The sequence below is a fragment of the Penicillium lagena genome, assembly GCF_028827675.1.
Source record: "Penicillium lagena strain IBT 129212 chromosome Unknown utg000006l_segment0_segment0, whole genome shotgun sequence".
NCBI lineage: Eukaryota > Fungi > Ascomycota > Eurotiomycetes > Eurotiales > Aspergillaceae > Penicillium > Penicillium lagena.
The window spans coordinates 765,385-791,250 of NW_026623227.1; the positions used below are offsets into that span (position 1 = coordinate 765,385).

The 25,866-nt window shown below is 53.3% G+C and overlaps 10 protein-coding genes across 10 annotated transcripts; 6 read left to right on the forward strand and 4 right to left on the reverse strand.

Moving 5' to 3' along the window:
• Positions 1 to 133: 133 nt before the first annotated feature.
• Positions 134 to 3,191, reverse strand: N7510_008456 (putative GTPase activating protein (Gyp5); the record flags this gene model as incomplete). The annotated part of the gene is made up of 5 exons (XM_056980381.1): positions 134 to 196; positions 257 to 1,198; positions 1,252 to 2,532; positions 2,567 to 3,097; positions 3,159 to 3,191. 5 exons carry the CDS (start codon positions 3,189 to 3,191, stop codon positions 134 to 136), a joined length of 2,850 nt encoding a protein of 949 aa, XP_056830590.1.
• Positions 3,192 to 3,603: 412 nt separating this feature from the next.
• On the reverse strand, positions 3,604 to 4,804 carry N7510_008457 (Rab geranylgeranyltransferase BET4; the record flags this gene model as incomplete). The annotated part of the gene is made up of 4 exons (XM_056980382.1): positions 3,604 to 3,971; positions 4,024 to 4,585; positions 4,638 to 4,745; positions 4,796 to 4,804. 4 exons carry the CDS (start codon positions 4,802 to 4,804, stop codon positions 3,604 to 3,606), a joined length of 1,047 nt encoding a protein of 348 aa, XP_056830591.1.
• Positions 4,805 to 5,053: 249 nt separating this feature from the next.
• N7510_008458 (WD40 repeat domain-containing protein) lies at positions 5,054 to 7,777 on the forward strand (the record flags this gene model as incomplete). The annotated part of the gene is made up of 2 exons (XM_056980383.1): positions 5,054 to 5,996; positions 6,153 to 7,777. The coding sequence occupies 2 exons, from the start codon at positions 5,054 to 5,056 to the stop codon at positions 7,775 to 7,777; spliced, it is 2,568 nt and encodes an 855-aa protein (XP_056830592.1).
• A 474-nt stretch (positions 7,778 to 8,251) lies between these two features.
• N7510_008459 (uncharacterized protein) lies at positions 8,252 to 8,897 on the forward strand (the record flags this gene model as incomplete). The annotated part of the gene is made up of 2 exons (XM_056980384.1): positions 8,252 to 8,577; positions 8,645 to 8,897. The coding sequence occupies 2 exons, from the start codon at positions 8,252 to 8,254 to the stop codon at positions 8,895 to 8,897; spliced, it is 579 nt and encodes a 192-aa protein (XP_056830593.1).
• A 318-nt stretch (positions 8,898 to 9,215) lies between these two features.
• Positions 9,216 to 11,766, reverse strand: N7510_008460 (WD40 repeat and Utp12 domain-containing protein; the record flags this gene model as incomplete). Its single annotated transcript, XM_056980385.1, has 2 exons — positions 9,216 to 11,154; positions 11,207 to 11,766. 2 exons carry the CDS (start codon positions 11,764 to 11,766, stop codon positions 9,216 to 9,218), a joined length of 2,499 nt encoding a protein of 832 aa, XP_056830594.1.
• A 1,822-nt stretch (positions 11,767 to 13,588) lies between these two features.
• On the forward strand, positions 13,589 to 16,257 carry N7510_008461 (putative transcription regulator BDF1; the record flags this gene model as incomplete). Its single annotated transcript, XM_056980386.1, has 3 exons — positions 13,589 to 13,692; positions 13,749 to 15,888; positions 15,937 to 16,257. The coding sequence occupies 3 exons, from the start codon at positions 13,589 to 13,591 to the stop codon at positions 16,255 to 16,257; spliced, it is 2,565 nt and encodes an 854-aa protein (XP_056830595.1).
• Positions 16,258 to 16,785: 528 nt separating this feature from the next.
• Positions 16,786 to 18,233, forward strand: N7510_008462 (uncharacterized protein; the record flags this gene model as incomplete). The annotated part of the gene is made up of 4 exons (XM_056980387.1): positions 16,786 to 16,983; positions 17,099 to 17,242; positions 17,284 to 17,921; positions 17,996 to 18,233. Coding segments are annotated over 4 exons (1,218 nt in total), but the record flags the coding sequence as incomplete, so codon positions are not given.
• Positions 18,234 to 20,326: 2,093 nt separating this feature from the next.
• dph3 (CSL family zinc fnger-containing protein) lies at positions 20,327 to 20,649 on the forward strand (the record flags this gene model as incomplete). Its single annotated transcript, XM_056980388.1, has 2 exons — positions 20,327 to 20,521; positions 20,590 to 20,649. The coding sequence occupies 2 exons, from the start codon at positions 20,327 to 20,329 to the stop codon at positions 20,647 to 20,649; spliced, it is 255 nt and encodes an 84-aa protein (XP_056830597.1).
• A 663-nt stretch (positions 20,650 to 21,312) lies between these two features.
• Positions 21,313 to 22,068, reverse strand: N7510_008464 (frataxin family protein; the record flags this gene model as incomplete). Its single annotated transcript, XM_056980389.1, has 1 exon — positions 21,313 to 22,068. One exon carries the CDS (start codon positions 22,066 to 22,068, stop codon positions 21,313 to 21,315), a length of 756 nt encoding a protein of 251 aa, XP_056830598.1.
• A 1,052-nt stretch (positions 22,069 to 23,120) lies between these two features.
• N7510_008465 (MFS transporter) lies at positions 23,121 to 25,763 on the forward strand (the record flags this gene model as incomplete). Its single annotated transcript, XM_056980390.1, has 2 exons — positions 23,121 to 24,142; positions 25,133 to 25,763. The coding sequence occupies 2 exons, from the start codon at positions 23,121 to 23,123 to the stop codon at positions 25,761 to 25,763; spliced, it is 1,653 nt and encodes a 550-aa protein (XP_056830599.1).
• Between the last annotated feature and the right edge of the window lie 103 nt (positions 25,764 to 25,866).

Below are 25,866 nucleotides of genomic sequence, written 5' to 3' on the forward strand. Positions count from 1 at the left end.
GTCATCATAAGAACAGAGGCGAAATCATCACGGCCACGGACAATCGACGGGCAGGACAGAATGGACAAGATGGACAAGATCGCAGATCGTTGGTCCATCGGTCTAGCATATATGGAAGAGGAGGATAAAGCGGTTAGTCGAGAGCCCGGCGAAGGTCATTCCACTTCTGTTTGAGATTGTCGTGGTTCTCGCACAACTGTCATGGACTCGTCAGCATGTGTACACATTTTTTGTTCAAGGGAACTGGCTGGCTTACCTCCGCCCACTTCATCTTCGTAGCCACCAACTCCTTCTCCATCTCGGACATCTGCTCCTCCATCGCGCGGTTCTCATTCTGCACCTCGATGTTCCGCTTCATGATCCGGTCCATCTCCGTGCGCAGCTTCTCCTCCACCTCAGCTGGCTGCTTGTCCACCACACTCTTCAGCTCAGAAACCTGCAGCTTCAACGCCTCGTCGAGGTCGCGCAATTCTTCGTTCTCAACCTTGACGTGTACCAGTTGCGATGCCAGCTGCACATGCTCCGTGTCAGAAGCCTCGGCGCGCTCTTCCAGAAGACGGATTCGAGCTGCCTGGGTGGTCACGGTATGTCGCAGGGTCTCCAACTCAGCCTCGTGTTCCTTTTCGGTGCGCACTTTCTCCTCCCACTCGGTGGAGTAGGCGGCCATCATTTCTGGCGTGAGCGGGGTGGCGCATGCATCTTGCACGAGAAGGTCGGATCGGTAAACTTCCTTGTCGGCAGCACCCGAGCTGCCGAAGAAGCCGGATTCCAAGATCGACGACGGAGAGGGCTGCTTGTCGATGTATGCGTCGAATAGGCGCTCCTTGAGGAAAGTGGTGAGCGGGCCCATGTCCTTCATGATTAGAAGTTGCTGCGCGTTCCGGCGCATGATCGCCACGCCGAACTTGATGATCGTGGTCTCTAACCCCTCTTCGAAGATCAGATCATAGATGCGAAGGACCAGCTGCAACGGGAAGCGGTAGGCGAATAGCGTCAGGAACCACTGTGTCGCGTATAGTTGTGGGTGAACACCGCGGCGCCGCAGGTGGCAGTACAACGTAGGCTCCAAATCTTCCAAAAGGCGCTCAAACTGATATAGGCTGCGGTGCAGACCGGGCATGTCTTGGATAAACATTTCCCGCAGCCCGTATTTGTTCATCAGTTTCACAAGCAGAGCGAAAGCTTCGACCTCGTCCATCTAGGTCCACAATGTTAGCCGTCTGTCGGTCTGGAGGCACAACGCCAACTTACGTTAAACAACAGAGGCATAACAATAAAATTCATGCCCTGGGCATAACCAACTGCCTCATCGTACAAGGCATATGCCTTGCACAGTCCGAACAAACTCTCCTGGTTCCCTTGCGAGACAAAGTATCTGGAGTAGCTGGTACGCGCACCCAGGTCTCGTCGGATGGCCTTCTCCAGTTTCTGGAGAGCAGCCGCCTCACTCTTTGCTTTCTTGATGCGGGAGTTCTCGCTGGCAGCCTGCTCCTTGGCCAACTTCTCTGGGTCCACTTCCAAGGAAGGGCTGGCGGCAACGCTGGGGGTGACACTCGGCGGAGCGCTAGGAGGCACGCTGGTCGACTGCGTCCCGGATCCCGAATGTTCAGAGCGAATGGACGAGCGCGAGGACGAGGTGGACTCCTTCTCGGCTGACCCGTTCAACTGGCTGGTGGACGTCCGACGATCTTTCTCTGGGTTCGTCCCGCGAGCCACGAGTTCCCGGTAGGTTTCCTCCATCCCGTCGATCTGCTGAGAGTCTGCAAGAATCTGCCAGATCACGCCACGAACGGTCTGCGGAATACCTCGTTTGATGGCCTTGTTCAGTTCCTCCGAACCTGCCAGGGCCTGCGGTCCTTCATTGACAAGCTGCTGCCACAAGTCCCAGTCCACAGGCATCGACGCATCGGTCGCCGAGGCAGAAACTCCAGAAACCGTGCCGGGGGCCAGATCGGGGTTGACAGTCGAGGGTGTCATGCCCGGAGACGTCGCTCCCGGGGCTGATGCCCCTGGTGTAGCCAGTATGCCCTCCTCGCCTTCTTCCGGGATGATTTGAGGACTGGCTCCAGGCTGGCTGACGCTGGCACGAGCTGATAGCCCACCCTCTTCATCGTGTACAGCAATTCCTTCCTCCCGCATCCGTAGAAGCTTGAACTGGTCCTTCAGGCTGTTACGCCGAGTCTTCTTGGAGCTCAGACTAGAGGTATCACCATCTTCACCGTCGTGCCGAGCGGTCGAGTCCACGTTGCTGGCGATAGTCGACACCGAGGCGGCAGTGTTTCTCCGACTGAAGGCATTCTGGGGCGGGGATTTGATGTCCTTGCTCCCCGTTGAGCTTCGAGAGAACCATGCAAAGGGCCCGCTGCTGAGCTTCCGAGCCGGTGGCGGTGGTGCAGCTGCAATGGGTAAACTCTTGTTGGCTGGGGCAGCACTACCCCATGATAATGACGGAAGGTTATTCGACAGCGCTTTGAAGCCGGAGGGAGCCGTAAAATTTGCATCCTTGGGAGGCACGGGGGGGCGAGTCCGTATCTTTGGTGTTGGCTGCTTCGTTGGTCAGATTCACCTCGTCGAGCGACGACGTGCTGGAGAGGCGATGGGAAGTCAACAAAGGCGATTTCTGCGATGTACGTCTGCGAGGGGTCTCCTCCGAGTGCGCAGGGTCTACCGCGCCATTCGGGTTGTCCTCGTTGAGCGAATGACGAGGGGTGTGAACGGACGACTTCTCGACCGTGTCCTGGTCAGGCTGCTCAGTCTCCTTTGTCTCTGGCTTATCGACCTTGTGTAGCTCATCATCGGTCTTGTCGTCGTCTTTCGCGACACCGGCGCCCTCATCTGCCGTCGCCCCCTCTGCCTGTTTCTCGTCGTTATCTGCATCCGCATCCGTACCACCATCCTTCTTCTCTTGCTTGCTATCCTCCTCCTCGCTCTTCTTCTCGTCCTGCGATTCAGAAGGGAAAGGAGGCTTCTCAGTGGTTTCCGGCGACGATATGTTGCCGACAGGGGGACTGTCGGTCAACGACCGCGTCGACGAGGGCTTGAGGGCCACGTTGGTGTCATTGTTCTCGATCGATTCCCGGGCGTCGTCGAAGGACTCCTGTTGAGAGGCACCGTCAGCATTTGCCGGGTCGCGTGAGACCGACAGGGAGACAACTTACCCCGGCGTAGTCATGACTATTGCGCGCGGACATGTTTGTCTTGGGTTAAATCACACACAACACTCCATAGGAAGAGAAGCACAAACGGCCCGCGATCGGCCCATTCAAAAAGGGAGATAATGTGGATGAGATTCCAAGGGAGAAGGTAGGAATGGGCCACGGTGTGAGGTTGGATTCCAGGTCGGGCGAAACTCAGGCACGGGCGGTGGACAAGCAGTTAATGTACCCGAGACAGCAGTACCAATTGTATACGAGGGTAGTTCACACTGAAGAAGAAGAATAATAATGATGATGATGATGAAGATCAGAAGAAAAGAAGAAATTAAATTCGAGCAGAAATTCCACGACTTTCTTTTTCTTCATGGCCAGACCAAATCCTCTGGGGGCCGAATAATCATAACAAGGGGCCAAAGAAGCTATATACACAGGATCAGGCCACCCCGAACTAACTCAGACTCCGCTCAAAATCCGCCCAGCGTCCCTTTCGTAATGGATCCAGCTTCTTCAATTCCGAGAGCCAGCTCAGAATCTGATCTCGGTCTGAGTCCGACCGTGTGCCGGTCACTTTGGCCACTAAAACGGTACAGTCGATCAGGGCTTGGTAGATGTATTTGCAGTCCTCGTCCCCGTCCAGCATCTCCTCGATGAACTCGATCTCATTCCGAAGATACTGCACCCGGTCGGACACGCTCAGGTTCGGAGCCATGGTCCGCTCCGCCACTGAGGGGTCAAAGACGCACATGAGGTTCTGGTGGTAGAACCAGAGAGATTGGTCGCGCGGGTCAATCAAGGCCTGGTGAACAAAGTCCAATTCTGGGAAACTGTATCAGTAATCGGACAACCAATGGGTTGGGGGAGACCGAACCGTCGTCCAGCATCTTCTTCCGCTCGGCATCGCTGGCAGACTGTTCATCCAGCAACCGCTGGATGATTTTCGTCCGGTAATGCCAGGCAGAAAAGTTGGACAGATTCTCGCGGATCTTCTTGTCCGAATACTCAAATTCCTTTTGGGTCATGCTTGTCCGCGTCTCCTCCGCGTCTGCAAGCTGCTTCAAGGTGTCGAATACCAGCCGTCGATACCCCCAGGCGTGAAAGTTGCGGCGGTCCTTGCTCAGAAACATGCTCACCAGGACCAGCTCACCTTCCCAAATCTTGCGGGCCTCGGGGAGTGATAGTAACCGACGAGCCTCGTCCAGTAGCCATAGGCGATAATTCCAGATCCAGTAACATTTGGGGAATTTACTCAGAAGCGGGATCAGAAATAGGAGATCCTTTTCGAGTAGCTTCATCTGAGGTGCATCTATCTGGGAGAGCTGATGTTGCAGCACTCGCCGTCGATAGTTCCAGATGGTGTAGTACTCCGGGTTGCTCTCCAGCAGGTCCCCGAGCTGCTTCAATGTGTCGGCTGTGTATTCATGATCGGCCACCTATGTTGCAGTCAGTCTCTGCTCATTATTGTTATGTCCAATCCGGACAGACCTTTTGGCGAACCTGGCGTTCCAGGTCCTGGTACTTTTCTATTTTCTGCAATTCCTGCTGCCGCGCTTCCTGAGACCTCTCTGTCTGTTTTGAGCGCGGCACGCCATGCTGTCCAGCGGCATCAGTATGATCAAGCTAACCGAGGAGGGTGTCCTTACGCTTGCCATTCTAACCGGATGGATGATGATGATGGAAAGAAATAGGGAAAGGGACCCGTGACTGGCGCCTGCCTAATCCATCGATCGCATCACGTGACGCCATTGCTTCTTCTGCCTCTTGTCGTACTTTCTCTCTTCATTTCCTTCTAAACAACTTTCATTGACACTTCGCCCATCACCCATTCTCTCCTTGGGCTCTACCTACACTCCTTTCCGTGGGTCGATTCCACTCACAACTCACCAATTCCATCAACAGTCATGGTAGTAGATACACGATGTCACTCTTTCGAGGAATCCTCGGCAGCAGGCGACAGCCGCAACACCTCATTCTTGTTCATTTCTCGGTCCAAGTCTAGCAGAGACAATGGACCTGTCCAACTAACCGAATTTGCCACAATCACTTTACCACTCTTGGAATCGCCAGCCGGTTTTCAGATATCACTATCCCAACAGCCTCGAGCCAATGCTCAGGCGAATTCGCCACCTTGTTTCAATGACAACAAGACTGCATCTCCAGAAAGGGGCCACGCTGCAACGGGATTCCCAGCAAGGAATACCTTTGGCGGTCCCGCCTCCCCGGACAGATTCATCCCAAAGCGCGCGTTTGTCGATCCTCCTTCAACTTCATACCGTGTGAGCAAACCCCCACAGCAACTGTCTGCTCAACAGAAATTGCTGCGGCAGCGTCTACCAGGTAATGATCCGTTTCTGCCGCTTAGACCACGCCGTCCCGTCACTGTGCCGGGGCCGCAAAGACCAATTCGTCTCTGGCAGAGACCGTATCAACGGCCTCGTCTCGTCTCTGACACGGCGGCGGTAGAGAGAGCCCGCTATGTGTCAAATGATCCTGCGAGGAACGTCAGTGCGGGAGCTGTCTGGGGCGTTGGAGGAGTCTCGGGAGTGTTGGGACCTCCATCAACGTCAATCTCCAATGACCACCCCAACGTGTTGAGTAGAGGAACCACTGCCCCCATATATGCGGCCAACTTTCTCCCTCAAAGCACCATTGCAGACGAGCGAGACATGCATGAGTCACGGCTTGCACTCGCGCTAGACATTGACCCGGCGTCTCGACTGCTTGATACTTGCATGCTATCCGCTGGCCGTACTACACCTCCCAGTCCGGCGTCTTCACATCATGAGCGTTGTTCTCCTTTTGTCTGGAAGGACAATGCTTGGAAGAAAGTTGAGAGGGGTCATTGTAAGTGGACCGCTTTGTCTTACGCAGTGTCAGAGAGGTGTCAATTATTACTTACCTAGGTCAATCTATACACCATCTAGCACCGTCACTTACAGGGTGAGATGGCGTTATTTGCAGCTTGCTCTGCGGCATCAACTAACTGCTGGACAATGCTAGGGCCTACAAATCCTACCAAAGGAGAGGTTGTCCCGCCTAAACCATTCCGAATCCTAGATGCACCGTTTCTGCGCAATGACTTTTATTGCTCGACTCTCGCTTATTCTTTTACTTCTGGCGTGCTTGCTGTCGGTCTTGCTCAGCATGTCTATCTCTGGTCGGAACGGTTCGGGGTGGAGCATCCGCCTTTTGGAGATATGGAACCATCAAATTATGTGACTTCCTTGTCTTTTTCTTCTGAGATCGGCCGAAAGAGTATCCTGGCGGTTGCTCGTCAGTCAGGCCAATTATCCTTGTGGAGCATCTTCGATTCAGAGATCCGTTTTGAACTCAATCATTCTGCCAACATCACCTGCGTCTCATTCAAGCCCAAAACTACGCGCAGACCTTCAGTAAGATTTGAGGATCTGGAAGTCGAGGCAGAGGATCTCGTGGTGGGCGATGAGGTTGGGGATGTCTGGTACTACTCAGTCGACTGGTCCGATGGTGAGTTGCAGAACCAGTTGGGCTGGAAAGGGTCCATTACATTACTCGTCAAGATCTCGGCACACACCCAGCAGGTCTGCGGTCTGGCCTGGTCTCCAGATGACACTTTCATTGCCACGGGCGGCAATGACAATTCCTGCCTTCTCTTCGAGTTGAACGAGCTCATCTCATCGCAGAAATTGCCCTCGTCTGCCGTATCTATCGAGTCCACGAGAGCCAGTCCGAACATTTTCCAGTGTATTACGTCAAGCTCCGAACGACGAGGGCTATTCAGAACCCGTCACTTTTTCAATCATTGGCCGCCGTTGTGGATGAACAGTCTTTCGAGCCCGCCATCTGAAGCACCGTCTCTGTCAGAAACCGTATGGCCTGGCAGCGGGCGAGCTACCCTGGTGCCATATAACAGCCAGAAGCATCGGCTGAAACACGCAGCAGCAGTCAAGGCAATTGCATTTGCGCCATGGCAACCCTCGCTACTCGCAACAGGCGGAGGCACCAACGACGGAGCCATTCATTTCTACCATACCCGAACGGGAGCTTGTCTCGCAACCATCAACGTGTTCGCCCAGGTAACCAGTCTGATCTGGAGCCAGACACGACGTGAGATCGTTGCTACATTCGGGTTCGCACTGCCCGAACACCCCTATCGAATTGCCATCTTCGCCTGGCCAAGCTGTGCTCAAGTCGCCGTGATCCCATGGGGCCCGTACGGGACCAGCTGGGACGGACAGCATCGTGGAGCGGGCTACGACTGCGGAAGAGCACTGTGGGCAGTCAGTTACCCAGGACGACCACCTCCCCATGTTTCCGCTACACTCGACGACTGGGACAGTCTACATCCTCCACTCTCGCCAGAGCGTGTACCACCGATCACCAAACGCAGGAACAGGAGGAGCCGCAGGTACTGTCCGGGACCTCTGAGGATCCGTCCCAAAGAAAAAGAAGGAGGGATGTGGTGCACGGGGACCAGGGAGGAAGGATGCATCATCGTCGCATCCAGTGATCAGACAGTCAAGTTCCACGAAGTCTGGAGTGGGCGCAGAAAGAGCATTGGGTCTGCTTGCGGACTGCTGGGAGGAAGCGATATCCTAGAGGGTCTGGAGGGGATCGAGAAATCCGGAAGTGAAGTCATTCGTTAGGCGTGCACGCTCGTTGTTAGCTTGCTGTTTGTATCCCCTCTATTCTTATGATCGGCGCAAGACTGAGCTGAGCCGTTGACAGCTAGTGTAATTGCTTATAGTTCTCGTTACGCGTAGTGTGACGAAGAATAATGTCGATCCCACCCCACTATTCTTCTCGGACGTTTCCTACGTTCATACGCACGCCCGGAAACCTACCAATCCTTCAGGATTATCCCCGGTCTTAGCCACCACTAGCGCCATGCACACCCCTGACCGTTCGGTTGTCAAATTTTAGCGTCGCATTCCAAGGCTGTCAAGGTTCCGAGGTACAAACATACATAAGCAGCTTTGAATTCCAGTTTTCATCATCTCAGTAGTCACTGCCGAGTGTGTAACTACCAGATATCTCCCATCTGATATCTCATTCTTTCCCTTTCTCTTCCTCACTACATACTCTATCAGGATACATTCTCTCCCCATAAAAACAAAAAAATGCACCTCTCCACCCTCCTCCCCCTTCTGCTGACGGGCACCACCCTCATCGCCGCCAAATCTCACTCAACCTCTACCGGAACGACATCTACACTACCCCCACTAGGCAAAACACTAAATGTCACCGTCATAACCGCGCACCATGGCCGCTCCGCGATAGAATGCTGGGCTCTCGAGCCAGACTTCGAGACCTCCACCGTGACCGGGACGGACGGCGCGTCATTTCTATCCCTCGGTCCCATCGGCGGTGTTGCAGGTGGAAATACGAGCTATGTTGTTGTGCCGCCGAAGTTTGACGGTGGGATTCATAATGCGCCTGTTAACCAGTATGTTTACACCCCACCCAGCATGCTTTTCTCCCTAATCCCTCAACTCACAAACTAATAAATCCAGATGGGTAATCTGCCTCTCAGGCGAACTCCGCATAACGCTTCCAAACTCGACATCCTCAGCTCGTATCTCGGCAGGAAAGAACAGCGCCCTTCTCGCGCTCGACACTCCCGATGTGAGTAAGCTGGGTCATTATACGGACTACCCGTCAGAGGATCGCTCGATTGGGTTGGAGATTCCCCTGGGGGAGGCGGGTGTGCCGAAGCATCGGGTTTTGTCGGAGGGGGCTTGTGAGGGGAATGAGCTTTTGGATTGATTGAATGGAGGATTGTGGCTTAGAGCTAGGGATGGGAGGAGGAGGAATGGGTACCCACATACAGTAGAGTAAGAAAGTTAGGAAGAGACATAGAATATGCTTTGATTGGGATTGGCACTTGCCAACCATCTCCTATTGGATGACCAGAAGAATACAAGTGAGAAAGAAAAGACAGACAGGAAATTTGAAGAAAAGAAATGCAGACAGATCTAGATCCATCCGATGCACAGCACACACGTATGGGATACTCTTTTATAAACCAAAAGCACACAAGAAACAAATTCGCCAGATACACAGGGAGAGGGGACAAGGCTAGGCTTACTTCCTACCAGCCTTACCCTTCTTCCCAGCAGACGTCTTGGGCTTCTTCGACGGCGGCGGCGGGGCAGCAGCGGCAACATCATCCTCCGACATCTCATCCTCCGAGTCGGCAATGAAGTCAACCATCGAGCTAGCGCTCTCGGCGTCCTCATCTTCATCATCTTCATTCTCCTCGAGCGATTCCTCAGCATCAGATGAGCCGGCAGACTCTTCAGCCTCGATATCAAGGAGCCCGTCTTCCTCATCTTCATCTTCCTCCTCGCTGCCCTCGTCCTCGTCATCATCAGACTCATCCGCAACACCATTCATCATGGGCTCGTCCTCGTCGAAGGCCGTATCGCGGATCGACTTCGTGCGCGGGACCTTGGCCTCCACCTCGCTGTCCTCCTCATCATCCTGGCCCTCCACGTAGATAACGTTGTCCTCATCCTCGCTATCCAGTCCCTCTGCGCCGCTGCGCAGCGACTGCCGCAGGCCCAGCTGCGCATCCAACATGTCCAGCTTGCCCTTGAGGAGAAGCAGGGACGGAAGACTGGATGAGCGCTGGTCCATCACCTTGAACAGCGTCGCCATGCGCTTCAGCAGATCCGGATGTGCGGCCAGCGCGCCGCCGTGCGCCACGCACGTCCACTGCACCCACACGAGAAGGTGGCCGTAACGGCCCGGGCGGGAGGAGAGACGCTCCGCGAGCTTCTGGAGCAGCGTCGCGGCAAGCGAGGAGTCGAGACGTTGGATCGTCGTCCGAATGATCGAGGTGTCCCCAGTGTGGAAGCAGGATTCGAGCATGCCATTGTCGTTTGTCTTCAGCGACTGCGTGAGCACGGTGGCCAGCGAGATGCCGGATGGGATCTGTTGCACTGCAGCTTTGGGCTTTCCGGGCACCAATGCGCCGAGGCGGAGGTCGTCGTCTAGCTCGGCTTCGACGTCGACTTCCTGACCTGTGTTGACACCCAGGAGCTCGCCGAAGGATGGCTCTGCGCCCACTTCTTCATCATCATCTTCCTCCTCGGATTCAGGAGCGTTTTGCATCTCGACGTCCTCCTCGTCACCGGCTGGCTTCTTCGCGGGCTTGATCTTCTTCTCAACAGCGACTGCTTTGGTATCCTCGTCAGCATCGTCCGAGTCCTCCTCGCTGTCGGCAATCTCGACATCTTGTCGGGAATCTTGCATCTCGACATCATCATCCACAAGATTTCCTGCTTCAACAACCGTGCGGGTCTCGTCGACCCGGCTCTCGCCCGCGCCCTTGACTCCATTCGTGGTCACTGCTGCAACAGCAGAGCTGGACTTGCTCTTGACCACGTTCTTTGCGCCAGTAAACAACAACTCTTCGGTATCAGCGTTGAGGAACTTGATACGCTCAAACACTGGAATCACGCCACCCTCGGTGTACGCCACGACGATGTCCGAGCCTTGGAATGAGGCCGCGACCACGGGCACGCAGGCGTCGGAGGACTCAGAATGCGTAACCTTGAGAGAAGCGTTTGATCTTTGCGTCATCTGCTTCCGGCTAGCCTTGGGACTGGTGGCCGCCGCGGCGGGCTGAACGAACGGTTTTGTGAAGAGCTCTATGGTGCCATCGTCGGTGACAGCTGCGAGAATCTGTTTCTCCAGCGCGACTTTGCCCTCGGGATATAATGAAACCGACGACACATCCTGCTCTGCGACGAGATTCCGCACCAGCTTCCGGCTGGCAACATCGAAGACATTGATGTACCGGTCTCCGTCCGACGCAAGGAATGCGCCCACAGACTCTGTGGATGACGAGATAATCGAATGGATCTGATTCGGCATCGCGGCGAACTCAACGGGAGGCTCGTCGGCCTTTTCGGCGTCTATTAGGTACGGTTTCTGGGAGGCACAGATGACGGGCGGGTTCGAGGAAACGGGGCGCGAGAGAGCAGTCAAAGGCGCCGATGAAGGGAGATGGATCATTCTGAGAATTTTGCTGTTAGTTATGCCATAAAATAGCAGGTATCATGTCGTACCTTATGCTTTTCCCGGTGCGCAAATCCCACTGGACCAACTTGTTGTCGCCGCCAATACTCCAGCCTTCCTGGCCCGGCCGATCGGCCGTGAACTTGAAATCCTTGATCCCCTTGTCATGGGCACCGGCGAGAGTAGCAACGATCTTGTCCTCCACAGGCGAGTACATGCGAATATCAGACGAGCTGGTGCCAAACGCAACGACGATATCACCCTGGTCCAGGCCGTCGACCCCGTTGATGTCGGAGCCGCGTTTCCGCTTCTTCTTCGACTGATCGCGGTTCTTGCCCTGGCCACCGTAGTATCCCCAGTCCAGCGAGGTGACAGTCTCCTTCGGGTTCAAGGCATGCTCGCACTGTAGACGACCGGTGTTGGTATCGTGGATGCGGATGTGCTGCGCATCGAGACCCTGGATGACGGACGCAAACAGCGCCAATTGGTATTGGGATGGAGAGAACGCAGCCCGCAGCACAGAGGTCTTGCTGGTTGCTTGTGAGAGACCGGCGGCAGGCGATGCGGCCGAGCCCATCTTAGTAGATGGGCGAGATGTCTTCTTGCCCATTTTTTGGGTCCTTTTTTGGGTTTCTTCGCTTGAGAAGGATGTGTTGGGGGGGGAGAAAAGGACAGATGAACCCCAGAGAAGCAACTAGAATTACAGGAATCCCGTGCTTTGGATTGTCGACCCCGGGTAAACGAGATGGGGTTGCTGGGGCTCTTGGGAAGTCGCAGTCGCTGCGGGAAGTGAAAAAAAGCCCAAAAAATGTTCGTATAGGCGCTAGTCCATATGTGGTTAGTGGATAGACGTTATCATCACGTGATGTGAAATCTGTGTTGGAGTATGGGCAGGACAGTTAGTGTTGATTTGATCTCGATAAGGGGGGGGGTTAGACAGGTTCTGGAAATAGCGTTTATCGCAGATATGCGCTATCAATATGGTGTTCTTATCTGGTGATGGATTTATGTGCTGATTTACTATAGTATGCTGGATGAGATCTATGTCCGAAATATATATTTTCAGAGAAACACAATGATTGACTTCACGGCTAGTTATCAAGAAGCATGTCACTTCCATGGACATACACTCTGGCAAGTAATTGGCCAATTTACCTTTATGCTATCTTTATACTCTTTTCAATACCGTTAGACTCATCTACACAGCGGGAAGAACACCATTCACCGCAATGCAATCATCTAGCAAACAGTCATACAGATCAATTCATATATATCCATCTTTACGCATGTACATGTCCACAGCAAGGGATTGGCCATGCCATGCACCTCGCCGCACTGTGTTTGTATAGATCCGGACGCAGCCCCGTCACGTGCTGGTGACGTTTTGAGCCGGTCCTCCGGTTGCCTTTTGTGAGGGTTAGTCAGCCGACACCATGAATTCAGGGATTGTATCCCTCGCAGACGGCAGATGGATTTATAAATATAGTATATATGTATTTATATTATAGGATATATTCGAACGAATCTTTAATATTTATCTATATTCACGCTGGTTCAAGCTGGTCACACTACTGTAGCAGCAGTGAAAATTTGTATTCCTCGATGATACAGCGGGTCCACATCGTCCACAACCACACCAATCACACCCCTAGGACGAGCGAACGCGATCGGACCAAACCAATCATTAGCCATAACCAACCCTCGAATGCGGCCTAGTGCCAGCGGTGGAACTAGGGGCGCACTCCGGCTGTTGTACTTAAGGATTCTAGCATCCCCTCCGAGGAAGAATTCTGCTTCCGTCTTTTTAAGCCCTTTGACCGCCCCCCTTTCCCTTCGTGTCCTTGGTTCCCCCCTGTCCGTCGCCCTAAACACAGACGCGTCGCGTCTACGCCCCTTTTAACTCGGCCCCCCCAGCCACCTTTATTTTTTTTTATTTTTCGGTGCTTTGGGTTTTTATTATTAATTGTTCACCTACCCTCCCTCCCGCCTTCTGATTTATCCAGTTCCTCACCCCGGGCCTCAGGCACCCACACCTCTCACTCCTTCCTTCCTTCTTGGCAGGCTCACCATTCTATCCACCACCCACCGCCCACGTGACCACTTCCCTCACCGCCCCATAAATTCTGTCGCCTTGCCATCGCATTCTCCAACTTTCTTCCAGCTCATCTTTCTCTCTTCCCTCACGATCGCCTCTCCCCCCACCTCTCCCTCCATCTCTTCCTGCATTCTTCCCCATCTCTTCCATCTTTACAACCCTTCAAAGCTTCTGCGCCAACCAAGTTCTACTTTCCCCGCATTGCCTGAGCTTCCGCGCGTGGGGCGCAAGTCTGTATCCAGTTGACTCTGTTGCGCGCTTCCAAAATCACTCCCATACACTCCCACCTTTCGTGCCACCCTAGACCCTGTACTCTCTCCGACTGGAACACGACTCCATGGCGACCCCGCCTCCCGAGGCTCCTCCCCTTGTCAAGGAGGACAAGCCTCAGCTGCCTCCCTCGCCGACCGGAGTCGCTGCGCCCGACCTGGCGCCCATGAGGTCAGTTTTTTCCTGTCACCTGCTTTCTGCAAACATTTGCTGACTTTGACTACCAGCGTGCAAAATATGGTTTCAGACCTCAAACAAGATGTTCCCCCGACCCTGCCTGAGATCACTCCTACGGCGGTGAATGGCCATACGCCTGGCGAGACTGCCATCGCCAATGGTACCAATACTGCTGCCTCTCCCCCCAAATCTCCTGCTCCGCCGGCACCCGTCGATAGTGAACCCCCTTCTTCGTCGGTGCCAGCAGAGACGCCCTCTGCCGCTCAGCCTTCCATCGAGCCTTCCCTCGAGCCTTCTGTCGAACCTTCTATCGAGCCCCCCACGGCTACAGAGTTGAAGAAAGAAAGCCCAGAGGACCGGGCTACGCCCAGTCAGGGCCCGACTCAGGAATCTGCAACACCCGCTGCGGAGACACCGGCGAACAATGTTGTTGTTTTTCCTCCGTCAAGGCAGGGACCCGCGAATACCGGCAGTGAGCCACCTGCTCAGACCGATGGCGCTGCTGATACTCCGGACAAGATGGACATTGAAACCCCACAGGACATGTCTGCCTCCGTGAAAACCGAACTGCCCCACCACCTCTTCGCCGAGAACAAATCCGCCGGCCCGCATGACCCTGCGGCAGCGTCTTCTACACCCCCGGTCCTGCCTTCGCTTCAAACCGATCAGGAGATGAAAGATGCACCCCCTGTGCCCATGTCTCCGACCAAGATCGCCAGAGAACGCGAAGTCGATGGTGGTGAAGAACCCGCTGCAAAGCGCACCAAAGTTGAAGGCGAGGACTCGGCTACTACCGAAACCAAGGCTCCGAAGTTGCCGACTCCGGGGACCGAAACCCCCGGGCCGGCTCCTCCGGCCAGTGGCGAATCAGGAGTCACCAAGCTGCAGCAGAAGTTCATTTCAAAGTGTCTGACCAGCCTGAAGCGTATGCATGATGCGCGCTTCTACAAGGTGCCTGTGGACCCCGTCGCGCTGAACATCCCGAATTATCCCAATGTGATCAAGCAACCCATGGACTTGGGAACGGTTGAGAAGAAGCTCAAGGCCAACGAGTATTCGTCTCCGCAAGGGGTTATTGACGATGTCGCTTTGATGGTTCAGAATGCCCAGACTTTCAACGGTCCGGACCACCTCGTTACCCAGGAAGGTCACAAGTTGAGGGCGACATTTGAAAAGCAAATGGCCAATCTTCCCAAGCCTGACGAGGTGGAGGAAAAGAAGCCCAAGAAGGTGGCGGAGAAGACCTCTGCTGCGCGTCGGGAGCCGCGGACCTCTACCGGTGGCCCGGTTGCTCCGCCCAAGGCAACCTCACCCCAGGGGGGAACGACCTTTGCGCTGGGCCCAGAAGGATTGCCCACCATTCGGCGAGACTCTTCCAACCCCGACGGACGTCCGAAGCGGTCGATCCACCCCCCCAAGCGCGATCTTCCCTATTCCACCAAACCGAAGAAGAAGAAGTTCCAGTGGGAGTTGAAGTTCTGCCAGGAGGTCCTTGATGAACTGCACAAGGGGAAGTACTACGAAATTGCCGCGCCTTTCTATCTGCCCGTGGACCCTGTTGCGTTGAACATCCCCAACTATCACAGCGTGATCAAGAAGCCGATGGATCTGTCTACCGTGCAGAACAAACTAAGGTCTGGCCAGTACGAGAACGCCAAGGAATTTGAGATCGATATTCGCCAGATGCTGAAGAACTGCTTCCGGTTCAACATGGCCGGTGATATTATCTATGCGGCCGGCCAGCGATTGGAAGAAGTTTTCAACTGGAAATGGAGCCATAAGGCTAGCTACCTGGAGTCCCACGAGCCGCATCACTACCAACATTCCGACTCGTCCGATGAGGACAGTGATGAGGAAGAAGACGAGAGCGATGAGGATGACGAGCGCCTTACGCTGCTCCAGCAGCAGATTGCGGAGATGTCTCGCCAGGTCGAAGCGATCACCCAGAAGAAGAAGAAGACTCCTCCTTCGTCTAAGAAGGCTGGCAAGAAATCGGGCAAGAAGGATTCCAAGAAGAGCAGCGCTCCTAGCGGCAAGAAGGACAAGAAGATCAAGAGCTCCAAGTCTGACAAGCCTCGCTGGGTAAGCTACCACGAGAAGCAGATTATCTCCAACGGTATCAGTAGTCTGCCGGACAAGAAGATGCAGGAGGCCCTCAAGATCATCCAGAACAATGTTCCTGCTCTGAAGGTAAGCTTTTTCTCGCGGCTTTGTTTTACATACTAACCTGCTTTTCAGGGTACCCAAGAAGCGGAGATTGAACTGGATATCGATGAACTTCCCAATGATGTGCTGTTGATGCTTCTCAAGTTTGTGAAGAAGAACGTGCCTCACATCATGGATGACGAGGATTCTGCGCCCGCCAGCAACCTCGCCGCCCCGAAGCCGAAAAAGAACAAGCCGATGAGCAAGTACGAGCAGGAGGCTCAGATTAACATGCTCGAAAGCAACCTGTCTCGCTTCCAGGGTGGCGGTTCTCCCAACCCCATGCCATCTGTCGAAGCCATGGAGAGCAGTGATGACGAAGACGAAGATTCCGAGGAGAGCGAGGAGGAGTAGATGCTCAATACCGATCAATTCATCTGCGCATGCCCTCGCTGCGCTGATTTGCGTTCTGAGCGTCTCTTCTTTTTCTTTTTTTGAATCTCTTTGATCCACCCCTGGATCTTTTTTCTCCACCACCAGGAATACACCTTGTACATACGCACTCTTTGCTTCTCTCGAAAATCCCTTCGGGTTCAGCGAGGGCTGGCTTTTTGGATGGCCAGGCTTCTCCATGGACTGGATTTTCTTTTTCTCTTTGAACTTTCCCCCATTGCCTGCGTGTACATTTTGCGATTCGGATTTTGGCGCAAGATGAAAAATGGGAGGGCGCAGGGACGACTGGCTTTTGTTGTGTGGTTCACTCGCTGAAGACGACCGAGATGGAGATGGGGTAAAAAGGGGAGTGAGTGAATGATTGGAGCTGGAATGGCCAGCTGCTCCTGTATGATTACGATGATATGGAAATGCAAATGTACGAGTACTGCAGGCTTTCTGATCTCTGTAGAATCTAGTTAGTCTTGGGTGAGGCCCGAGGCCCGTAGATCATTGTCAACCGCGGTGGAGCTCTCTCTCCCGTCCACATCTTGCTCCGTCAACCATGATCCCCCCTGCGATCCCTCGATCCTCGCGCACAATCCTCTATTCAAGCGGCTCTATGAAAATCTAACGACCACGCTTTTCAATCCCGATGGCTCGACGCGTGCGCACGGCGCGCTCCCGGAGCGAGAACGCGCGGTAGAGGTACATACACCCTCCCCCCCCCCCACAAACGCCCGCCTTTGTAGAGCTTGGGCTTGTCGCACTGGGCACGGAAGAACGACAAGAAACAGAGAACTGACCGTCGTACCCGGGTTAGGACTTGAAACAATGCCAGAAGCAATATGCAAAGAAGCGGATCAAGAAGCGAATGCTGCGGCAGTTGGCGTTTGCTCCTGACAGCGGGTTGCCCAATGAGGTCAGTATCGTCGTCCGTCACTGGGAATGGACCCTTTGTCGCGCCGTGTGTCTTGTTTTCGTGTGCTAATTCTGGAGATATCTCAGTGCCGGGATAATCTCGCCATAATTTCGCTGTACCTTGAGACACCGCGTGCCGCAATCGACACCGACAGACCCAAGCAAGAAAAACAAGGCGCCCAAAACTCGGAGGAGCAAGATGACGATGACGCCCTCTCACTACTCGCACCAGACATCGAAACATTCCACTCATACATCCCATCCGTTACGCACTCATTCTCTACCCTCCTCTCGTCATCCGTCAACAACCTCCGAAACCTAGCCACTGCACAACCAACCACGTCCCCAGAAACAACCTCAACAGGAACAGGAGGAGTTCCCACCTCATTGTCACGAAGCATCCATGCCCCAGCACATCTAAGCCACCACGCGCGCGCACGAGCCCGCGACCGTCGAGTCCGCACATCCATTGCCTCCGCGCCGCCAGTCTCGAATGTCCTCCGTGACCGGGTGCGCGCGTTGCGCCAGATCCAACTGTTCGAGTTGCCCACAGCTAGACGACAGATGGCCGCTACAGCGGCGGATGTGCTTGCGACCCGAACGCTGGTTTTGGAGAGGACCGTTATTACCCTCGAGCGGGTTAAGCATGGTGCCTTGGCGCGGGCGACGAAGGCCAAGGCGGAACATTTGGCTACCGTTGCGCAGGGGGTTGAGGGGAAACTTGAGTATGTACTGCACCATTCGTGCTTCGCGAGAAAGACGTTGGGAGCACTACTAAATCTAATTCTACCTTCGATAGAGTCACTAAGCTCGAAGTCGCCGCTACCATATATACACCTGAAGCCCTGGCGGCACTCACCCGGTACCGAGATCACCTCAGCCAAACGCGCGATCAGCTCGAAGAACGGCGGGTGATGGCGATTGAAGAGCTCCGGGATTACGGGGATGTGGAGGTGTCTGATGGATCGGGGACACAGTCTGTGGGTGATGGCGGGACTCTTGCGGAGATTGCTCGTCGATATGGAGTGCTCGCCCGAGAAGTGGAAACGGTTAAGATGGAGATTGCACGGCTGGGAGAGTGATGATTGTGTTAGTTCCTGTAACTATAGTTAACGTAAACCACGGGCGAGTGGCCCACACGGGCGAGTGGCCCACCTGCCCCCAAATCGCGTCTCCGACGCGTTCCTACTCTCCTCAACCATCCACCATGCCACCAAAACGCAGTATATCGGGCCCTAATTCTTCTAATCAGGAAGGAAGGGTCCTACTCGCAATACAAGCATACAAGAACAACGAAATTGTCAATATTCGTGAAGCGGCACGTCGATTTGGTATTCCCAGAACCACCCTCCGGAACAGGCTCGCGGGCCAGACCTATCGTCCTACTACACGCGCAAATAACACAAAATTGACCCAATTAGAAGAGGAATCGTTAAAGAAATGGCTTCTTTCTATGGACGACCGAGGAATTGCTGCCGATCACGCCCTAATACGAGAAATGGCAAATATTCTACTTGCGAAGCGCGGCGAGGACCCTATCTAAACAGTTGGAGTTAATTGGTCAGGGACTTTTATGAAACGCCACGACGACCTTACAATGCGCTTTAGTAGGGGCTATGACTATAAGCGCGCTCAATGTGAAGATCCAGTGGTTATTCGGGATTGGTTTACTACTGTCCGACGCACTATTGAGCAATATGGTATTCTGCCTATGGATATCTATAATTTTGACGAAACGGGCTTCGCAATGGGTATTACAAGCACCTCAAAGGTTGTTACACGCAGGGAATACTATGGTAGGCGCAAGTTAGTACGCCCTGGTAATCGCGAATGGGTCACTGCTATTGAAACAGTCAATGCAAGTGGATGGGCGCTTCCGCCTACTATCATCTTCAAAGGCAAGCGATATAATCAGTCTTGGTTCGTGGATCTTCCGTCCGATTGGCGCCTCGAAACGAGCGACAATGGATGGACTACTGATGAAATTGGTCTACGATGGTTAAAACACCATTTTATTCCATTGACTACACAGCGCACGCAGGGGGTATGGCGTCTATTAATATTAGACGGCCATGGAAGCCATATGACCGCAGCATTTGATGATTTATGTATAGAAAACAATATTGTTTCTATATGTATGCCACCGCATTCCTCACATCTATTACAACCTCTCGATGTGGGCTGCTTTGCTGTTATTAAGCGATCATATGGTCAGCTTATCCAGGACTGGATTCGCTGGGGCCGGAACCATATTGATAAGCTTGATTTCCTTACTGCATATCCACGTGCCCGAGATGAAGCATATCAAGGCATTACTATACGAAATAGCTTTGCCGCTGCTGGCCTCGTTCCGCTAGATGCGCAGCGTGTGCTAGACAAGCTAAATATTTTGCTTGCCGATATATATACACCATCACCACCAGGGACTAGTGGGAGCGACAGTAGCAGTTTTGTCCCCCATACACCTCATCATACAAAGGACCTAAGTCGTCAGGCACATTCAATCAATAAGCTCCTTCGCCAGCGTATGCATTCACCGCCTAGTCCTATTGTACAGGCTTTCGCGCAATTAGTCAAAGGATACGAAAGAGAGATGCATAAGAGTGCTATATCGGCACGCGAGATTGAGAAACTACGCTCCCAGGTCAACCAAACGAAACAAAAGCAGGCAAAACCTAGCAAATGGATGGATAGTGAAGTAGGAATGACAGGCGAGGACAATGTACAGCGAATGTTGGATGATCAATTAGTCGTTGAAGTGGAAAACACTGCCGAAGCAGGTCCTTCGTCGGCAGCGGAACCAACCAAGCAGCGTGCGCCACCGCGGTGTTCAAATTGCTGGCAAATAGGGCATAGGAGGACTAAATGCCCTGATTAGTATGCGGGTATTTCATATGTAAAATAGGCGTTGGTAATTGACTTATATTGAATTAAATGCGTACGGTTGCGAGTGGGTGGGCCACTCGCCCGTGTGGGCCACTCGCCCGTGGTTTACGTTAACTATACAAACCGCTTAACTAATCCCTCTCCGCAGTCACATGACCACCGCCAAACTTTTTGCCGCCACCGAAAGATGAGAGACTCCATTCATTTTCATTCCATTTATTCCCCAGAGCAAACACCTTCCAAAATGGCCGACGACGCGCTCTCCATTTACGATGAGATCGAAATCGAGGACATGACCTTCGACCCGGCCATGCAAATCTACCACTTCCCCTGCCCCTGCGGCGACCGGTTCGAGATCGCGATCGACGACCTGCGCGATGGCGAGGAGATAGCCGTGTGTCCGAGCTGCAGTTTGATGATTCGGGTTATTTTTGATGTGGTGAGTTTTTTTTTCGGCCGTGGAGGTTGGATATGTTCCTGAAAATGCTGATCGCATTTCTTTTCAAGACGGATCTGCCGAAGCCGGATGGTGGGCAGAATGCAGGGGCTGTTGCTGTCCAGGCGTGAATGAACAGAGCAGAGGATATGAAAGATGGATTTTATACACCAAGACATCACAGGACAGGATAGGCGCTAGTCTTGGTTGCGCCTGTCCTCACCCCATGATGTACTCTCTGTGTCAAGGGTGGCATATACATGCATGTATATGCACCCGAAAAAGTCGATGGTGGAGGGATGGGATGGGTCCTGCATCAACAACGGCAATCCGTGATCCAAAGCCTATATCCTCGCCGCGGCCGATATCATATATTATATCCAGGACAAGTTGCACACTCTAGCATCCTGATGTGTGCCTATCCAGGCAACGTCACCGTCTACGGACATGGCTTCAAGACTTGCTTGCTTGAATGGGGCGCAGCTGTGCAAGAGGACTCGCTCAGCCGGGCAAGACAGGTTTCAATGTCTCGAGTTGGGTGGCTACAGTGACTCGAAATAAAGAAGGCTTACTGTGATTGTATAAGATAACGCATAGATATTTATCGGCTCTCAAGGGCCACGCACAGCACGAGTCGGTCATAGATTGCACCTATTTAAACATGATTGAAATGATGTCTGCTAATCCTTTCTCAACCCATCCATGAGTATGAGTGTAGCGATGTCAAAAAAATACAATTGTACACCAATATTATCATGTAGCCACCACCCCCACCACCCACATCCCCCTCCTACCTACTCACTATCACTATAGACATCTGCCGGCAAGTTCAGCGTCAACTCCGAATTCAAAAGATCCGTCAGGTTCGACCCATCGCGCAGATAAACCCACTGCCCACTGATAAAGGGCCGCGACTCCTGCTTCTCGTGCATGCGGTCGCCGCCAACGATCCAGTCGTACCGCTTAGGCCCGGAGATGGGCGAGCTGAGCCAGATCTGTTTGTTGGGCGGTTGTTTGTTCAGCACGAAGGTTCCTATCGCGGGGACAGTTATGTTGAGAACGCCGGCCTGTTTGTGGTTACGGTATGTTAGCTTTTCTTGATTCTCCAATTTCATATTCCGCTCCGTCTTGGAACTAGAGAAAGAGAGGAAGTTGAAGTGAAGAAGACATACACTATACTCCGCTTCAACATCTGAGCCCTCCTCTTGAGACTTCTCCAGCTCCCCAAGGAGCACGTTGAAGTAATGCTCCGAGTATTCCTGGTACTCCTCCGCCGACAAAGGCGTCGGCTCAGTGACGTGTGCCGCAGAGCCCGCTACAGGCGGAGGCTTGGGGTCCGACGAGTCGGGCTGGATGCCCTTGCATCTGACGGCAGAGACGTGCAATGCCCGGCTGTTAGCGCGGAGTGGTGTCGCTGAGCTGGGGCGGATGGCGCGGGAGGATCGGGGGAGCAGAGCTGAGAGGGCGGAAGTGGGTGTGAGCGTGGTTGTGCGGAGGGGCCGCATGGAGCTGGAGAGCAGTATTGCTCGTGGAGTGGTGCGGGACAGCATTGTTGTAGATGGGTGTTGGGGTCGTTCTGGCCTGGGTGTTGGAGCTGAGGTGCATTTGAATGTGGAGGAATCGAGGAGCACTACATCACTAGGGGCTCACCGCCTGCTGCTTTTGGGGATGACTATCTGGACTGTGATTGGCTGTATTCGAGTATAGAAGAGGTGAAGAAGGGAGTTGAACACAAATGGGTAGAAATACTCCCTGGTCTGTGTTATTGCTCATCAGGTTTTTGGTGTAACTATTCATTGGAAGACACGCTTCTCTCGACCTTCAAATTTTAGCCTGTTGATGTTCATGTTGACAAGTTTTCAAAGCGCATGCGATACATATGCCAGGTACCGTGTATACAATAGCATATAGCGTTATTTTGTGTTCCCCGGACAGGCTTTACATCTCTAGAACGTCTATTTAGTACGGGTATCTTCAGACGAAGTGATCTTCCTCCGCGTGGATCCTCCGGTCGGCAAATAAGTGGGACTAGAAGAGGGGTAGTTTTACGTTGCTTAGAGTAATAACAGACTTACGAAGGATGACATGCGGGCAATATGAGGAGAGTACGCCTAAATGGTCCGGAAGATTTAAATATTTTCTTACAGTATGGACCTATGGTCATTCTTTGATTCAATGCCCATGACACTCAAGCAAGCAACTTCCAATTACTTCGTAGTAGCTTTTAGTTGATTTGCAGGATTCAGCACTGACGAACTTTCAACCAGAAAGCAACTCCAGTCCGTGGCGAAACAGAGTAGTCAGCCTCGGCAGTTGCATGGCACTGACATCACATCTCCTCATCTTTTTAAGGTTAAGTGTCTTCCCCGCATTTTCACTCTGCCCCGGATTTCCGCGCCGGCGGTGAAACTGGAGATACCAAGAACACGCCAATCATTCCGGTTGATTGGCCGGAGACATGGAGTTCTGTGCATACCAGAGTTTATGGAGAGACGAGGGGAACTGAGACTAATGGCTCAATCTGCGCACCCTAAATACGTCATGCCCATCTCCTATTCCTGTCTGTCATTCTTTCGTTCTGTTTATTTCCCTCTCAACCACAATGTTACACAAGATCGTTGTAAATGCCTACAATCTTTGGGTCGTGGTCTTTGTGGCCATTGGTACCATTGCCAGTGCCTACGGCCTGGCCATCATCGGGTCGACCGTCGGCCAGCCCAATTTCTATACCTACTTTAACCTGGCGGCCCAGGGTGAACCAGGTTATGCGCACACTACCAACATGATCGGAGCCCTCAATGGCATAAATTCGGCGGGCGCAATTGTGGGATGCATCTTCCAGGCCTGGGCTGCAGACTTCTATGGTCGTAAGCGGACTATGCAGGCTGGATGTGTCGTGCTCATCGTTGGCGGTGTATTGTGCTCTGGTGCAGTGGACATGGCCATGTTCCTCGTGGGCCGCTTTGTCGCCGGTATGGGCGCTGCCATCCTTGCATGCATCGTACCCATCTACCAAGCCGAAGTGTCGACAGCAGAGACCCGCGGCGCCATGGTGGCTGTTACTGGCATCATGTACGCTGTCGGGTATACCCTAGCTGGCTGGTTAGGGTTTGCCTGCTATTACATGTCTGCCAAGAACCCGGCAGCCTCCTTCGCCTGGAGATTCCCACTGGCGTTTCAGATTACTTTCCCTCTGATCGTCCTGGCGGGCAGTTCCTTCATCCCGTTTTCTCCTCGCTGGCTACTGCAACAAGGACGTCGAGAAGAGGCCTTTGAGATTGTCAAGCGTCTGCACAGGACCCCCGACGATATCAACGATTCCCGAGCCAAGCAAGAATTCCACTTGATCGAGAAACAGTTCATTCACGATAAGGCTATGACGACGCGGTCATTCGAGCTCTTCCGCACGGCTGCCAACCGCCGACGAGCCATGGTGGCCTTCATGCTGATGTGGGGCGACCAGTTCCTGGGGGTATTCGTGATGGCAAACTACGGGGTCCTCATTTACGCAAGTCTCGGATTGGGAGGCTCAATCCCACTCCTGCTCAACGCATGCTGGGTTAGCTTCACGCTCATAGGCAACACCTGGACTGCATTTTACGTCGACCGCGTAGGCCGGCGGACGTGTCTGCTCATCGGCTCTATTGGCTGCACTGTGGCAGTGATATTCCTCTGTGCCCTGACGGCACAGTATCTCGGCACAGACAACGTGGCGGGTCTGCGCGGGGGAGTTTTCTTCGTGTTCTTTTTTATCTTCTGGTGGTGTTTCTTCGTCGATGCAACACAGTACGTCTACGTTGCGGAGATTTTCCCCAACCACCTCCGCTCCCAAGGCGTGGCCTTCGGTATCGCCAGCTTCTATCTAGGTTCCGAAGTTACTCTTGTCGCGGCACCGGTTGCGCTTAACACGATTGGATGGAAGTTCTATCTTGTACTGATTATCCCATCGTTCTTCTATATCTTGGCGATCTACTTCTTCTTCCCCGAGACCAAGGGCCGCACGCTGGAGGAGATTGGCGGCCTTTTCGGCGACGATGCCAATGTTGTCTCGCATTGGTATAATGCCACCGAGGAGGAGCGTGAGAAGATTGCACGTGAGGCTCTTCGGGAGGCGGGAGAAGGATCACTTCGCGAGAGCGAGCAGGAGGATGAGGCCAAGCCCGTTACCGTCCACGAGGAGTTGTCTTGATTTTGGCATGATAGTTTAGTCCATATGAGAGAGTAATGCCTATTCTATCGTATATTTCCAGATTCTATATCCTGACTTGTTTTCGTTGTTACTTATATTTCTCCGCCATACTTTCCGCTCGGCCGCTCCACATCCCCCGCACTTCCCAACTCCCGGGAGTGACCAAGTGCACGTCCCGTAACAACATTCAGCCGCTCAGCACATGAGTTCCTAATCACTCATCATGGTTGCGCCTGGGCGCAGGGCTTCACATGTCACGGCGGCGTGTGATCACTGTTTCCGTCTTAAAGTCCGGTGCGACGGCGCATCACCGAGTTGCGCCAGCTGTGATCGACTGCAGCAGAGATGCACATATCTGCGACCAGACAAGCGCAAGCAAGTTAAATCTCGGGGATATTAGTTGATCGGTATGCTGACCCGATTAGGATATCAAAACTAGCCGTCTCACAGCTAGTGGATCGGATCCGCCTGTTGGAAAATACATTGACGGAACATGGCATTCCAGTTCCATCATCGCAGCCGCCGCAGTCAAATTGTGCGCCGCAAGACTCCCCAGAAAATGTGCCAGACCTTAGCGGCTGGTCGGCACTGTCGCTTTTGAATGATCCTGCAGAGGAAAGAGACGATCGTGAACGTGCACTAATCGAACGAATCGATCAGGGAAATACATTGACTCCGGGGTTGGATCCCGACATCGAGCTTCTCGTAAAGCGGACTGGATCCCTTCAGTTTACGGAGCATGGACAGCTCAGGTACTTCGGCACCACTTCGAATGTCCACTTCCTTCGCACCGCTATTCCCTTTCAGCCGCAGCTCTATCAGAATGCGCAGGACCAAATGCCAAACGCGTGGCTGGAACAAGCTGGCGTTGGGCATACAATCCCTCGAGAATTTGAAGATCATTTGATCAAGTTGTACTTCACCTGGGAGAATCCCTACTTCAATGTAGTGAACCAAAATGCGTTTTTGAATGCCCGTCGACAGGCAGAGTTCGGCTTGAGCTCAGACTCGATGGTAGCCTCTTGCTACTCGGAACTACTTGTTAATGCCATGTGAGTATTTTATCACCAGTCACTGTTATTGAGTTGACTCTTACTTTTCAAAAAGGTGCTCCTGGGGCGCATTATTCACCGACAGAGCCCTACCCGAGATCCCTGGC